This window comes from Pituophis catenifer, unplaced genomic scaffold (assembly GCF_029215685.1).
Source record: "Pituophis catenifer annectens isolate HBS135680 unplaced genomic scaffold, rPitCat1.0.hap2 SCAF_9, whole genome shotgun sequence".
In the NCBI taxonomy this organism is placed as follows: domain Eukaryota; kingdom Metazoa; phylum Chordata; class Lepidosauria; order Squamata; family Colubridae; genus Pituophis; species Pituophis catenifer.
Window position 1 is genome coordinate 9,372,207 of NW_027256889.1, and position 16,284 is coordinate 9,388,490.

Sequence of the window (16,284 nt, forward strand, 5' to 3'; positions counted from 1 at the left end):
AAACATATATATATAAAATGTGAATAGAAGCAATAAATAATAATTAAGTCAATTTGGCTTATCAGTTAAGATCTTCAGAATAAAATTTACACAATTAGGAAAAGGAAAGAAAAAATTAATTATGCCAGCCCAGCTTGGATGAATGGATGGATCCCCATGCACCACCATAACTTTTAAATAAGCCATATAATTCTATCCTCAAATGGATCACATATAATTCTATCCTCAAATGGGTGATTGGTGGTTCTGAGCCTTATCATAGCTTAGCAGAATGGACAACAAACAGAACCATATTATCTAACTAACTCAGATATTTCTTTCACAAAAGCCATTTCTTAGGACAAAAATAAAATTTGGGGCCCTTTTTTGAGCTGGTAGGAAAGAAAACATAATATTGGTTTGCCATAGCAAGACTCCATTTCTAAGTTCAGCCAGAATCAAAGTGAACAGTGTCCAATAATTTGGGGACGAAAGGAAGAAAGAAAAAACTCCAGCAACTACCTTTCCACATCCACAGAAGAAAAAAACAGTATCAAACACGGAAAAGCAAATTGGGATCTGCTTTTTTTTTTTTTTTTGGTCATGTCATCTAAAATCTACCTGAGGCAGTTCCTTCACTTTGCCTAATGGTAAGGCCAGCCTGATCTGGTTTTCACAAAACATTTGCAAATAGGATATGCAAAAATACATGCACCATCTGTTTCAGGTTGAAGGCCACACCAGCCAGGACAAGGGCATTGATGATTTCTGAGACAAAACTAAACTCCATTAAATATATTAATATATAAATATATTTATATATAATATAATATATAAATAAATATAAATATATAAATTATATTCATTAATATAAATTAATGAAATATAGTTCTGATCATTATTTCCCGTGAATAGTTCTGGGGCCAGAATTTGGATGCCCTTGATTAAAATGTCTTAAAGCTCTCCTCTGGTGAGTCTGGACCCCACCTGCCTTGCAACACTACACCTGTGAATTGGGCCTTGCAGCATTACACTTTCCGTCTTCTTTCCAACAAAGCTTTCCATACCATTTTGGAAAAAGTTAAGAATTGGTGTTATAACTGTCTTGAAGACATAGTTTTCTCTGTGTGCTTCAGTGATTGATCAAGTGACTTGTCTGATTATTTTGTCACTGCCATGGGGGTGGAGTTTTAACTTATAGATTTTTAACTCTAGATTTTTAATGTTATACCCTGCCCAGTGGTGGGATTCAAATAATTTAACAACTGGTTCTCTACCCTAATGATTTCTTCCAACAACCAGTTCACCAAACTGCTCAGAAAGTTAACAACCGGTTCTCCCGAAGTGGTGCGAACCGGCTGAATCCCATCACTGACCCTACCCGAAGTCACTGCATGTGAGTTAGGAGGCTGTATAAATTTGTTAAGTACCATGTGGTTTTTCTGATCATTAGTTTAGTTGGTTTAGTTTGCCTTGCCAACCTGCTCATTGAAAAGAGATTTCTCAATGTTCTTTCTCTGCAACACAGTGCCCAACATTTGTAGCCATCAATGTTGGGGAAGAACCAGGCCACTTTTCTGCCACTCGATCAGCCTTGCAGAGAAAGAGTGAAGAAAAACCAGGTTGCCTTTGTTCTCCTCTGATGAACAGCCTGAGATTGGGTTACTGTGAATTGTCCTGAACAGAGAACGCTTGTATTTCTGGCCAATGCACTGGACCCTTCTGAAAGGCACATACTGTACATGTATGCTGCTGGTCTTTGTATATACATACCCCACACACTTAGAAATGTTGGAGCACGTGTCTTGTGACTCACACACCCACTCTCTGGGGCCAGGAAGTGGCAAGAAGAGGAAATGATTGGTGCGGCCTTTCGTTCCCTTCCAGATGCTCGACATGCCACACTCCAAGAGCTGTGAAGCAGCCGCCATGAAGGTGAGTGACCCCTATTCCCAGTTTTCTTTCTAACAATAACTACCAGTCTCCGTCTTTCGGTTTCCTGCCTCTGGAACAATGTGTTAGCTGGGAAATTCCTTGCTGGAAGTTAACTCTTTGGGTTGAAGAACCTGACTCTGGGTAAAAGAGGTGGAGGGATAGTGGCAGTGAATGAAAACCACATGTTTCACGGAGAAAGGCATGGGAAGAGATGGAAAATCAGCGGCAAGCAGGAAAGCAGGGTTGTAAACCAGAAAGCAGACAGAAAAGCACAGAGAGATGCATTTCTCCCCACTTTTTATGTTAGCCCTGAAATGCCTTTTCACCATCTTCGGTTTGCTCGCAGGAAGTTCTTTCATACAAGAGACGAGAACTTTGGGTGATAGTTAATGATGGGTGGAGAGAGCGTAATGGTTCAGCCGTAACGGCAGATTCCAAAACTTTAGGCTTCAGAGTTAGAGCAGTTTAGAACTTTAGCACTGCTGCTGTGTGTATTTGTGTGTGTATTTGTGTGTGTATTTGTGTATACACAATCGAGAAAGCAAATAGGAGCAGGGAAAAGTCATTTGCCTTCTCAGTTACAAAGCTAAAAGCCAGGAAGGGGATAGTTAATTTCAGGGATCTGTAGGCTACAGTAGATTGGCAGGAATCCCGTAGGAGCGGGTTAGCAAATCCACCCAGCGTTATGATGCAGAAGTGAGAGGCCACACTAGGTTTCTGTCAACCCCAACGGTCTTTTGTGACGAGGACTTTGGCTGGCTGACAACTCCAAACGGCCTTTGCAGATAGCAGCACTATGGCACACACATTTTTAGGAGTTTTTCTCCAACAAACTGCAATATTCTCAGCTGTCTCAGATCCTCAGAAAGAAGGATCTGTTCCGCTGGGTGGAAATATCAGGATTTTTCCAGCTCGGGAGGCTTGGATCTACATGGAACTGTGAACTTCGTCAGAGCTTTGGAACAAACCAGAAATGCCCGTTACATTGTGAAGCAGTCACTTAAAACAGAACAACGCAACATGTAGGATAGGAATTTTGTGAGTGTGTGAGTATAAGTGTATAAATGTGTTCCCAAACCTGTTCTATTACTTGCTTTTCAAATGTCAGATTTATGTGATCAGGAATTAGGAAGTTTTGTTTGTCTTAGCGCACTGCAACACAGTACTAAAATAGGAGGGAGGAAATATTTGAATTATCTATGGTATATTCTGACGGGAAAATTTTCTCTCATCCATGTAAGTCTATTTATTTATTGCTTTCGGTGAACTTCTAGATTAAGATGTTTTTGTTAAACCACTTTCAAGGTTTTTTTAATTTTTTTCATTGATGAGTGCCACGTTGGTGAGTATTCAGAAACAGTTAGAAAAGCAATTGCCACTTTAAGTTTTTTTTATTTGTTGGCTTAAAGGATGAATTTGAGTTTTGAAAAGACTGCTATTTAAATAGATAAATTGAGAATTAGATTCTGCTGGTTCATTACAGAAATGATAAATACACAATCCAATTTTTGATTTCAGTTATTCTTCATATTGGAATTAGTAAATGTGGACAGACAAAATAGGTTGATTGCATATTGTTTAATCCAAGCTAATTTTAAAAATTACCGGTACATTAATGGAATATGGGCCCATTCTGAAAATCTGGGAAACTTTCATAATGGAAAAAAAAAATCTATAACTTGCTTTAAACACAGAAATATCTGCAGATGAGGAACAAGACAGTATTTTTCCACCACTCTAAAACCAATTAGCATTCTGCATCTCAGCATCTGCTATTCTGAATTTGGACAAACTAAAATGTATGACTCCCATAAATTATCTCTAGTGAATCCTGTACTAAGGGAATTGCCTACTCTGTAGAATAGGTGGGATCTGCACTTGGTTTATGACTTTAACATGTCCCATGTTGATTTTGATGATAAATCTTTCTGGGTTGATTATGTTATGATTCAGGGGTGGAATCATGGGACAGAGTTAGAAAATACATCACAGTTGATTCATAATTCTGTTTTTTCTTCCAGTTTATTTTTTTTGTCCTACTTGCCCTTTCACATTTCACAGCTCCTGTGGTTGCCCAAGGTAAGATGCTAGCTTTTTTTTTGACGTGGGTCTTGACATGTATGTCCCCTCATCTTCACAGTAGTAATAAGCAATGGGTTTGTTCATTTATTTCACTCAACAGTGAGATCTGAGTGGCATATAAATTTAATAAATAAGGTTTCTCATGACTGTTAATCTTTCATGCTATCTGATGCATGGGAATCTTTCAGGGTTTCAGAAAAATCTAGCAACATAAAGCTTAGAACCTGAGAGGAGGATCACCTGGGAGATCCAAAGATCAGTTATTAATACTTTCTAAAGCCATTTTGTCTGCACCCTGGCAGGACTGACAAGATATGAAGCAGAGTATGGCTCTCCCATCCCCCACAATGTAAGAAAAAGATCCCATGCAGTATTTTTTTCAAGAATTCCCCACCATTCAGTCAGAGCTGAAGAAGCTTCTTGGATGAGAAGCAAAACGTCTTCAAAGAAAAACCAGAAAGTCCAGTTGCCTCTTGAAAAAGCACCTTTGGGACAACCATGACCTGGATGACTAAGAATCTCCATAAGCATCCCATAATATAATTTTGCATCTCTTATTTGGAGTGTTTGCTTACTAGCCTATTAACTAACATATGCACTGTCTCTGACGAATTCTTGGCATCACCTGGCAGGACAAAGTTCCAAACAGCGCAGTCTTGGAACGTGCTGGAATTTCTAGCATGTATACACTATTGAAACAGTGACGTCTACGCTGGCTGGGGCATGTCGTGAGAATGGCTGATGGTCGGATTCCGAATGATCTCCTGTACGGAGAATTAGTGCAGGGACAGTGCCTCAGAGGGAGACCACAGCTGCAATATAAGGATATCTGCAAGAGGGACCTAAAGGCCCTGGGAATGGACATTAACAACTGGGAAACCTTGACCTCCGATCGTTCAGCTTGGAGGCTAAAGACACAGCATGGCCTTCTCCAATTCGAAGAGACACTTGTTCGGCAGGCTGAGGCAAAGAGGCAGTCCCGGAACCAGCGAAATCTGGTGTCTGGGCAGGGGACAGAATGTATCTGCCCTCAGTGTGGAAGGGATTGCCACTCTTGGATTGGCCTTTTTAGTCACACTAGATGCTGTTTTAGGACCTCTTTCCAGAGCACGATACCATAGTCTCTTGACTATGGTATCGTGAAGGATGCCAATGAAGCTTACTAGCCTTATGACAACAATTCAGTCCATATCCGTTCAGCTGTCTTATCCATATCAGAGATTCTAAAATATCTTTTTTATTTAATTGTAGTACTGGGTTTTTTTGTTGTGCTTTTCTGAAATTCATAGAGAAACGCTTACCTGGAAGTTACCCACTGATTTATCCTTGTTCTTAGTCAATGTAGTTTGCAACCAGCATGGGAAATTTTTGATGAAGGTGTATATAATTTATAAAGATGCATCCAGATAAATCAAGATGGGGAGAGGAACAAGAAAGAAAACTATGCAGGGACACCTCCTGTTTTCCTTTTTTCTTTAACGCCCACAAGAGATGGGAAGGAAGACATTTGGAGAATTGAGATTAAAAATATTGTGATTAATTTTACCCTTAAGATGAAAATTAATTTTCTTTAAATAAGCCAAAACATATGCTGGCATTTTCCACATTTCTTTTTTGAAAAGAACCTGTAGTGACAATTTCACATTTTTTTTTCCTGCATGCGTTGCAAAGCCAAGAACCAGATTGTCTTTTTAAAAAATATTTTTAAATATTTGCAAAGTGCTGGCAGAGAAAGAAAGGCGAGGAAATGTACCCAACTGGGATCCTAAACTTACTACAAAGGAGAAGAAGGAGATGAAGGGAGTTTGGGACATGTTATGGAGGAAGGATGACTATCCTGGATCAAATAATTGTACAGGTAGTCCTTGACTTATGACCGAAATTGAGTCCAAAATTTCTGTTATTAAGCAAGGTACTACGTTTGACCCATTTTGCAACCTTTCTTGCCACAGTTGTTAAGTGAATCACTACAGATGTTAAGTTAGTAACATGGTTGTTAACTGAATCTGGCTTCCCCATTGACTTTGCTTGTCAAAAAGTCGCACAAGGGGATCACGTGACCCTGGGACACTGCAACAGTCATAAATATGAGTCAGCTGTTAAGTGTCTGAATTTTGATCACGTGACCATGGGCCGGGGGACCACGGGATTGCTGCAATGGTCGGGTGAAAAATGATCATAAGTCAGGTTGTTCAGTGCTTTTGTAACTTCGAACAGCACTAAATGAATATTTATTTATTTATTATTTATTAGTTAGACTTCTATACTGCTTCATAGTGCTTTACAGCCCTCTCTAAGCGGTTTACAAAATTAGCATATAGCATATTGCATAATAGCATATTGCATTAGCATTAGCATATTGCCCCCAAAAATCTGGGTCCTCATTTCCAGATGTGGTCCAAAGTTGAGACCTGCTATTCCACGTTGACCTCCAGCTTTGTTTATACATACTGATTTTCTGTTTGTAGTTTCCACTCCTTGGCTTTGGACTACAGCAGGAGTGTCCAACCTTGGCAACTTTAAGACTTGTGGACTTCAACTCCCAGAATTTCTAGGAGTTGAAGTCAACACGTCTGGAGTTGAAGTCTAAAGTTGACAAGGTTGAGAAACATTGCTCAAGGGTGTGGTAAGAATAAAATGGGAAGTTGCACTTCTGAGCAATTTGGAGAAAAGATGAAGATGTACACAAAAGAGTCAGACAGAAAAAGGATATTAAGCTGTCTCCATCTTGATTCAGTTTCAGGAAGTCCAACTTCGATAGTTCAGAAGGAAGAAGATGCCAAAGGATTTCAAACCACAACAGAATTTTTTTTGAGTACTGTTGGTGAGTCTCTTGCCAAAATAGCTGGCAATAGCCAATCTTATTCAACTAAGCTAGCATTTGTGTACTAATTAAGTATATATTTCCCATCCCTAGATTGTTTTGCTTCCCTGAAGATGTATTTTGAGAAGAGAACTAATTGGTCGGACAAATGGGCAGATTTCCCTAGGATGCTGCTTTACTCCTTCAAAATCTTGCTAAAGTTAAATGAGCACATAGTTTTTGCCATATAATGGACTCTTGAGTACAGTTTGGAGTTGTTATTTAGCCCAATGCTTAACACTTTTTTAATAGAATAGAATAGAATAGAATTCTTTATTGGCCAAGTGTGATTGGACACACAAGGAATTTGTCTTTGGTGCATATGCTCTCAGTGTACATAAAAAGACAAGATACATTTGTCAAGAATCATAAGGTACAACACTTAATGATAGTCATAGGGTACAATAAGCAATCAAATCATACTAGGAAACAAAATCAATATGAATTGTAAGGACACAAGCAACAAAGTTACAGTCATGCAGTCATAAGTGGGAGGAGATGGGTGATAGGAACGGTGAGAAGACTAATCGTAACAGTAATGCAGAATTAGTGAATAGTTTGACAGTGTTGGGGGAATTATTTGTTTAGCAGAGTGATGGTGTTTGGGAAAAAACTGTTCTTGTGTCTAGTTGTTCTGGGGTGCATTGCCCTATAGCGTCGTTTTGAGGGTAGGAGTTGAAATAGTTTATGTCCAGGATGTGAGGGGTCTGTAAATATTTTCACATCCTTCTTTTTGACTCGTGCAGTATACAGGTCCTCAATGGAAGGCAGATTGGTAGCCATTGTTTTTTCTGCAGTTCTAATTATCCTCTGAAGTCTGTGTCTGTCTTGTTGGGTTGCAGAACCGAACCAGACAGTTATAGAGGTGCCAAGGTGTTTTTGAAAGCCAAGGGGTTAAGATTCTAGAGATGGAGAAATAATTTTAAACAGAAATGAATCTGATGTAAGGTGGTTCATTCTTTTTTTCCCTGTAGCATTTCTCTCCCCGTATTTCTGCTTACCAGATAGGTTTGTAACACAATTATTAACGTCTCCAAACAATCTGAGTTGGTAAATGGATATACACATGGTCTTGTGGGATGGGGGAACTGTCTGGTTCTCGTTTATGGAGAGGACATATTTCACTTTATTATTTAATATAATACTTTCATAATTTAATGAAACACTTGGTGTTCTCTGAGTTTGGCTCTTTCCTGCAGATGTCTTCTTATCAGTCTAGGTAACAACATCATGATAGAGAGCCAGTTTAGTATAGTGGTTAAGGCAGCAGACTAGAAACTGGGAAACTGTGAGTTCTAGGCCTTCTTTAGGCATGTAGCTAGTTGGGTGACATGTGCCCATCTCTCCTTCTCCTCCCTAAGAAGCAAGCAATGGCAAATCAATTTCAGCAAACTCAATTTCCCCCATTAACGGCTGATGTTATCTAGCCTGGTAATAAAATTTCTGCAGGAAGAGGAAAAAAGTCTTAGAGAATACCATAAACTGAACATTTCAACCCAGAGCTATCGTCTTTACTATTCAGTGTTTAAAATGATCGCTGAGTCACTTGTATTCATTAAAAAACCCTCCCTTTTTATAAACCTGTAATCTCTTAATTCAGCATAGAGTTGGGGCAATTGGATGGAGCTGACTTTTTTTTTATTTATTTTGATTTATATGCCGCCCTTCTCTGGAGACTCAGGGTGGCTTACAAGGCGTTAAGCAATAGCCTTCATACTTTTGTATATTTTATACAAAGTCAGTTTATTGCCCCCACAAACTGGGGTCCTCAATTTACCTACCTTAGAAAGGATGGAAGGCTGAGTCAACCTTGAGCCTGGTGATATTTGAACTTGCAGTAATTGCAGGCAGCTGGTCTTAATAACAGTGCTAAGGTGGGCGGATGGGCTCAAGGAGACCCTAAGAAGATTCTTGGAAGAACTGTGGATTGTTGCCTGTTATAGGTTGATCTGATATTTGTCTATTGCCCCCACAAACCGGGTCCTCATTTTACCTACCTTAGAAAGGATGGAAGGATGAGTCAACCTTGAGCCTGGTGAGAATTGAACTCGCAGTAATTGCAGGCAGCTGGAAGCTAAATACTACTTTAACAGTAGCATTAGTCTGCTGCGCCACTCAGGCTCAAGGTTTAACCATCAGTTGAAAATGTAACCTTAGGATGGGAGAGAAATTCATCTATTTAATACATTTTTCCTTCTCCGTGCTTTATTTTTCTATGACAGGGGTGTTAACAAGTGAAAGTCACAATACAGAAAATCTAACCTTTCTGCAAGAGAATGTATCAACAAGCGGTATGTAATTGTGGACATTGTTAAGATGTTTAGTGCACATCGTTCATTTGTTCCTATGGGCAGTTGTTGTCATCCAAATAAACCAGTCAAAGAGAACAGTTTTGACTGATGTCCAAACCCAGCATGACACTTAAGCCACAATTTGTCAGCTGACATAAAAATGTATTTGAATGTTGGAATTATGGTTAAGGATTTCCTTTCTCTGCTTAATGCTTAGTTGAAGAATCTGTAGAGGTTGATTTTTTTTTTTTAAAAAAACCCATCAAGTGGATAGGGAAAATCCACAAAGTAACAATTCTTTTTTAAGGGCACTCTTTTCTTGTCTTGTTATAGAAGTGACAATAGCAGCTAACGTGACAGTGGATCTCAGCACAAGCATTGTGCAATTCAAGAAAACACTAGGTGAGGTCACAACTGTGAGTCCAAAGAACACAAAGAATTTTGAAATAAATTCTGAAACACCCTGAAAATCAGACCAAAAACAATCCACAAAGCCTCTTTCACAGGGGAACAGAACTTTCAAGGATGTTTTTCTTGGCATAGTAAATTTTTCCTCTGGCATTATCTTTTCCAGAAGATTCCACACCTCAACTACCATCTGTTGACCAAAGAAATAGAACAGGTATTTCTTTAATTTATTTATGAAAGATTTAAAGATTTCTAAATTGTTTGCCATGCTGGGCAAACTTTACCAAGATGACAGACTCTTATCAACATTAATGAATATCTGAGATAACATATTAACATCTACTGAATAATAAAATCTACAATCTTAAGTAAATGCTGAAAAATATGATTTTTAGTTCTGACATTTCCCCATCAATATGCTTTCCTCCTCTTTCCATAGCTGCCGAGATGAAAGAATATCTTGAGTTGTTCACTTATGGTGAGTTTCAAACTGGGTTAAACAAAGGTGAAACCTTGAAGGGAGATTTCGAAACACCTATGATCCTGTAAAAAAAAAAATTGGTTTGAGGGAGAAAATACTAATATAAAATGTATATGTTCCTATCAGTGTGTGAAATTAAGCATTTTATAGAATGTCTAGGAAATCTATAGAATGCTAAATATGGGACATCAAAGTATGAAAAACTTTATATTTGACACCTTTCCTAGGCCCGTGATGGCGAACCTATGGCACGGGTGGCACACGGAGCCATATTGGTGGGCACGCGAGCGTTGCCCTACCTCAGTCCAGCACGCATGCGTGCGCTGATCAGCTGATTTTCAGGCCTTCCGGGCCTACCGGAAGTCAGGAAATGGGCTGTTTCTGGGCCTCCGGAGGGCCTCCGGGGGTTGGGGAAGGCTGTTTTTGCCCTCCCCAGACTCCTAGAAAGCCTCTGGAGCCTGGGGAGGGCAAAAAAAATGGGCCTACTGCACCTACAGGGCCATCACGTGCCAAAAGCGGGGGGAGAGCGGGGGGTCACGCATGCATGCATGGGGGGATGGGGCGCATTGAATAATGGGTGTGGGCACACGCACGTGTGCAATCCCCCCCACTCTCCCCGCTTTTGGCACGCGACGGCAAAAAGGTTAGCCATCACTGTCCTAGGCATTCTTTGCGATGCCAAAAGGCAAACTGGCAAAGTATAAAATACTCCCACTAAAATGCCATTCTAGTCTTTCTTGTTCCAACGAGTAGGCAAATATTGGTCTTTTTCTCTTCTTTCTTTCAGTAAAAAAAAGTCCTGTACTTTGTTTTGCATCTCTTCTTTCATGTTCATTTTAAATTGGAGAAGCCTAAGATAATTTAATTTTGTTTTAATGTATTTTAATATTCGTATTGTGTGTTTTTAATTCTGGCTGTTCACCGCCCCGAGTCCTTCGGGAGAGGGGGCGGTATAAAAATTTAATAAATAAATAAATAAATAAATAAATAAATAAATAAATAAATAAATAAATAAATAAATACGTTTTTTCAATAAATGGTTTAGGTTAGGGTTAGAGTTAGGATTTTCATAACTCTTTTCATACTTTACTTAAATAGTTCTTGTCGTTTAGCATAATGCCTAAGTCAGGGGTGGGTTCTAAATTTTTTTACTACCGGTTCTGTGGGTGTGGCTTATTTTGTGGGTGTGGCTTGGAGGTCATGTGACTAGGTGGGCGTGGCTAGCTGGTCAGAGTCATTTCTGGAAGGTCCTCGCACTTACGACCAAGTCCTCGACTTACGACCCGACTCATTTGTTTACTTTTAACACTGATCAGCTGTAGGACGGCCCTTTGAAGCCCCCCCTGGCAAGAGTTTAAACAGTTTTTTTCCCTCTAGTCATCAGCTGGGACTCAGGAGGCAGCAATAGATTGGGGGTGGGATCAAATAAAAGGTAAGAATATCGTGGGTGGGTGGGAGGGGAGAACCGGTTCGATGATGTCATATCGTCACCGCTACCGGCTCTGCAGAACCGGACCGAACCGGGAGGAACCCACCACTGGCCTAGGTACTATATACAATGCTGTTAGGAAACGATTTTATCTAACTTGGGTTGGCAATATATAAACCATCAATATTTTTCTTTTTTGCTTTAATTTATATGCTGCCCTTCTCTGGAGACTCAGGGCGGCTTACAATGCGTTAAGCAATAGCTTTAAGACTGCTGTATTGCATCATACTGTGTCCTGATTGGTTAGCTCTGTAGCCAATGTCCTTAAGAGGGAGCTAGAAACATGGTTTGTTTCTCTCTGATGCTCATTACAGCTCTTTGATGCTCTTTGCTGTTTGCTGTGTTTGCTACTGTTTGCAATTGTTTATGTGTATGACTACAACTACTGGTAAGAAGACATTGTTATTGGATTATCCCTGGACTATTGTTTTACTATCTGCTACTTTACCTGTGTATGACCTGGACTGTTTATTGACTGTGGCTTATTACTATTTCCTGAAAGTAAGCACAACTCAGTGTATCTCTGTGTTGGCTGTGTTATTTCCTAACTATTCTCAATCGCTTTCATGTGCACACCCTTGCTACTCAAGGGTTGCTCTGCGAATTCCTCAACATAAGCCTAGGGAAAGTATATAGCATATTAAAAATAACATATTTCATATTTTGCCTAAATATATCACCCATGCTATAGACTTTCTAGGCATTCTATATACTGTGCCACTTTTTCACACATTACTGGTAACATATACATGTGTTGGGATGAGGCACCTGAGGCCCTCCAAATATTGATGGCCAACAGAAAGAGATTCTGCCACTCGTTTGACAACATTGGAAGTTCTGTAATGCCCATGTGCCCAATGGTTATACCATTGGGCACATGGGCCCAATGGTGGATTGATACACTGGAAACCTAGTGGCTGCACCCACACAATATGTTAAACTTTGGTCAGTGGGTTTTTTAAAATTTATTTGAGGGTATTTTGATAGCTTTCCATGTTGTGCAAATCCAATTTATTTGTTCATGATTCAAAATATTAGCTAAAGTCAGGAAAAATGAATGATTTGGGAAGCAGGTTAGATGCAGTGCCTTCCATCAAACATCAATAGATGCTCTTGAAACTGTTGTCTCTTTTCAGTTCCAGATGTCCCAGACTCTTGACTTTTCTCCATTTGTCTTGCAGATTATTGGTCCTTGCGCAAGTGGGGTTTAGTAGCTGCTGCCATCCTTTTCATCTTGGGCATTCTCATTCTTACCTGTAAGCCTGAGAGACTGGAATGAATTTATGAATGAATGAATGAATGAATGAATTGTATCTTATTAACTGAGGGTGGAAAGAGAACGATGGAATAAAAGAACAGAACCATGTTTCATGTCATCGCCTTACAACCCTAGTTTAGTTTTAACAATTATAGTTAACGTTAATCAGTTCATTACACTGGCATTGCATTAGCTTTCTCAGCAATATTATCTGCAAAACTAAAAATGCTAGAATATAACATCGCACCATTAATATCACCATTTGAAATCAGAAGTCCTTCAGAAAAAAAAGGCAATGTTTAGGTGGGAACATTTAACTTTGCTATCAATTTGTATGGCTGCCTATCCATTCCAAAGAAAATCTGGATGGTGCATTTGAAATCAAAAGAGTTACATATTGTTTAATGTTCAGGAAAGGCCTTTGGGAAGCACATCGTTTAGGACACTGCTTTCCACCATGATTCCAGGAACGATACTTGGTGATGGTGGGTTTAAAGATGTTACATAGGCTGCCATTTTTTTTTTTTTTTACCATAAGGCAAACTCTAGGGCAAAGTGAGGGTAGTGGGGAAGTTCTGGCATTCGTTTCATTTCGTTTCGTTTTATTAGATTTATATACCGCCCTACTCCCGAAGGACTCAGAGCGGTGAACAGGCACAAAATAAAATACATAGATACAAAAGTTAAAAGACATAATTAAAACCAGATTAAATAATTTAGCCCGAGACAATTAAAAAATCCCAATAATTTAAAACAGATTAAAATTTCGATTTAAAAGAATTTTAAAACAGGGGAGAAAATTAGGCCAGGCCGGCTTGCTGGAATAGGAGAATCTTAAGAGTACGGCGGAAAGTGCGTAGATCCGGGATCCTCCGTATCTCCGGGGGGAGCTCGTTCCAGATAGTGGGTGCCCCCACAGAGAAGGCCCTCCCCCTGGGGGCCGCCAGTCGACATTGTTTAGCTGACGGCACCCGGAGGAGCCCCTCTCTATGAGAGCGTACCGGCCGGTGGGAGGCTGCTTGTGGTAGTAGGCGGTCCCGTAAATAACCAGGTCCTAAGCTGTGGAGCGCTCTAAAGGTGGTAACCAAAACCTTGAAGCGCACCCAGAAGACCACCGGGAGCCAGTGCAGCTCGCGCAGGAGAGGTGTCACACGGAAGCGCCATGTTGCTCCCATAACCACCCGCGTGGCCGTGGCCACATTCCAGATGTGCTCAACCACAATACAAGCACTTTAGTGTACTCAACCATTCGTGTAAGAAGCAGCTGACATGCCATCTCTTCCCATTCTGTTCTGATCTTTAGGAGAGAGCATTCCTCAAACATTTTGTTTGCTTCCTTTTCTCTTCAGGTGGTAAACATGGGAAATCTCCACGATGCCGAGGGAAAAAGCGGACAAGGTAAGCCTATATCGGGACATCGGAAACCACAGCCACTCGGTCTTGGATGGGTTGAGCCTGAGCCTGTTCCTCCCCATCCAGATCCGTACGGCCTCTAGGCACTGGGACATCACTTCAAGGGCATCGTTGGGGTGGTCTGGGGTGGAGATGTACAGCTGGGTGTCGTCAGCGTACTGATGGTACTCCACCCCGAAACCACGGATGATCTCGCCCAGCGGCTTTACATAAATGTTGAACAAAAGGGGCGAGAGGACCGATCCCCTCTGTTTGAGAAACAAGTCTGGTTCTCGTGCGTGACCAACTCTGATCCTGATTTCTTATTTTTACAGAACATATGATGTGTCTCTGGCTTGAAACCTCTTTGCCTGAAGCCTCTGAAGACTGCACTGGGAATGCACAGGGGGCATCTTTTCACCTTCTGGTGAAAACGTGTTTGGTGTTCTCCCAAAACCATCTTCCTGCTATCTGACCTTTCCATTTGTGCTTATCATCCTGCAACATAAGTCCATTTTTATTGCCCTCTCCCTAAATTATCTTTTTGTTACATTAAACTAGTTCCTTGGCACAACCACAAGGCTTGAAAATTCATTGTTCCTTTCTACGCCTGCCTGAGGTCAGGGCAATGTGTATAGTGACTATTGTTCTCGGTTGCTTAGCAAAACTTGTCTATCCAAATTCTCTGCCAAGAAATCTCGAGTTCTGTTCTCTCAATAAATTTTTGGCGTGGTTTGTTGCTTCCACGTTTCCTGACATTGACTCTGCGCTGTTTTTGGCCCGATGTGGGTGTAGGTTATATTTACATACCCTCGTTCTGAAAGAAGCTATGATAGCAAAGCTATTATCAGTGGATCTGGAAGTTGTCAAATTGGATGACAAGATAGAAAGATTCAGAAAAGAAGGGAGGAGGTGGTTTTATAAAAAAAAAAATAGTTCTCTGGGTTAACATATATTAAACCACAATCTGGTCTATTTGACTTTGGTTCCTCATAATGGGTAAACACAGCCTTCGTAGTTTGTAATTCATCTTGAACAACCCCAGCTAATATCTCTTCCCGTAATGTCAAGCTTATTGCATTACAGCCTTCAGGAGTAAAGTCGAATAACATAACTCTCATAATCAGTGACAAAGTGTTGCTCAATGATGTTGAAGGACCAAATAATTTACTGTATTTTTCGGAATATAAGACGCAGCTTAGTTTTTGGGGAGGAAAATAGGGGGTGGGGAATCTGCCTTCCAGGTATTCATCTGGCTAGCGTCCTTAGTCTGGTCAGCTTCAGCACATTAGTTTACTGTATTTTATCCCCTGCTTGGGGATAAAAAAACAGCTTCTAAAGCACAATTGATTTTTGGAGAGAGAAGCAATGAGAAAAGCAGGCAAACCACAGAGATCGCTTCACTCGCTAGCGCCTCCTTAGGGTTGAAAAAAAGCTTCACAGCTGAGAGCCGGAGAGAGCAGGCAAAGCACGATCGCTTCACTGAAAAAAAGCTTAGCACGGAGATCGCTTCATTTGCTAGCATCTCGTTAGGGCTGAAAAATAGCTTCGAAAAAGCTACATTCAGAGTATAAGATGCACCCAAATTTTCAGCCACTTTTAGGAGGGGAAAAAGTGTGTCTTATACTCCGAAAAAAATGGTATATTGCACTAAAATGGAAAAGCTGCAACAAATAAAACAAATGCTATGTTTATGGTTGATGTGGTTTGTATTTAATGTTGTTTGCTGTTGACAGAATCCAGACCTTATCTAGTCTAGCTTACATCTTTAAAATTTATTTTTGTTTCTACTCTAGCCTTTCCTCCAGCAGGCCTCCATCTCCTTCAGTTTATGTTCAAATCAACCCTGGTTTTCAGATAATGACTAACCCAAAGTCACCCAGTAAGATTTAGGAAATTTGTACTTGCCTCTCACAGTACTAGAGAGGCAGTTTGGTTTAGTGGCTCAGACATCAGACTAGAAACTGGAGACTGAGTTCTAGTCTCATCTTAGGCACAAAGCCATATGGGTGACTTCGGGCCAGTGTCTGTCTGTCTGTCTGCCTGTCTGTCTGTCTCTTACTCTCTCTCTCTCTCACACACACAGAGGGGGAGAGGGTCCCAGTA

General features: G+C 40.4%; 1 protein-coding gene across 2 annotated transcripts; it reads left to right on the forward strand.

Annotated features, from left to right (window-relative positions):
- Positions 1 to 1,818: 1,818 nt before the first annotated feature.
- On the forward strand, positions 1,819 to 14,934 carry LOC139320848 (FXYD domain-containing ion transport regulator 5-like). 2 transcript variants are annotated; one of them, XM_070949314.1, is made up of 10 exons: positions 1,819 to 1,914; positions 3,936 to 3,993; positions 6,734 to 6,820; positions 9,082 to 9,150; positions 9,484 to 9,552; positions 9,725 to 9,772; positions 9,998 to 10,036; positions 12,710 to 12,784; positions 14,136 to 14,184; positions 14,514 to 14,934. In XM_070949314.1, the coding sequence occupies exons 1-10, from the start codon at positions 1,867 to 1,869 to the stop codon at positions 14,536 to 14,538; spliced, it is 567 nt and encodes a 188-aa protein (XP_070805415.1). In that variant the 5' UTR covers positions 1,819 to 1,866; the 3' UTR covers positions 14,539 to 14,934. The 2 variants fall into 2 exon arrangements, with proteins under 2 accessions (XP_070805415.1, XP_070805417.1); XM_070949316.1 differs by having other exon boundaries at positions 9,728 to 9,772.
- The last annotated feature ends 1,350 nt before the right edge of the window (positions 14,935 to 16,284 follow it).

Bases quoted from the DNA above. Each gene is read 5' to 3' on its own strand.
- LOC139320848 (XM_070949314.1), top strand. From the start codon at position 1,867: ATGCTCGACATGCCACACTCCAAGAGCTGTGAAGCAGCCGCCATGAAG. The intron at 9,553-9,724 runs GTGAGGTCACAA...TATCTTTTCCAG, and splicing joins GCAATTCAAGAAAACACTAG to AAGATTCCACACCTCAACTA. The intron at 14,185-14,513 runs GTAAGCCTATAT...TTATTTTTACAG, and splicing joins CGAGGGAAAAAGCGGACAAG to AACATATGATGTGTCTCTGG.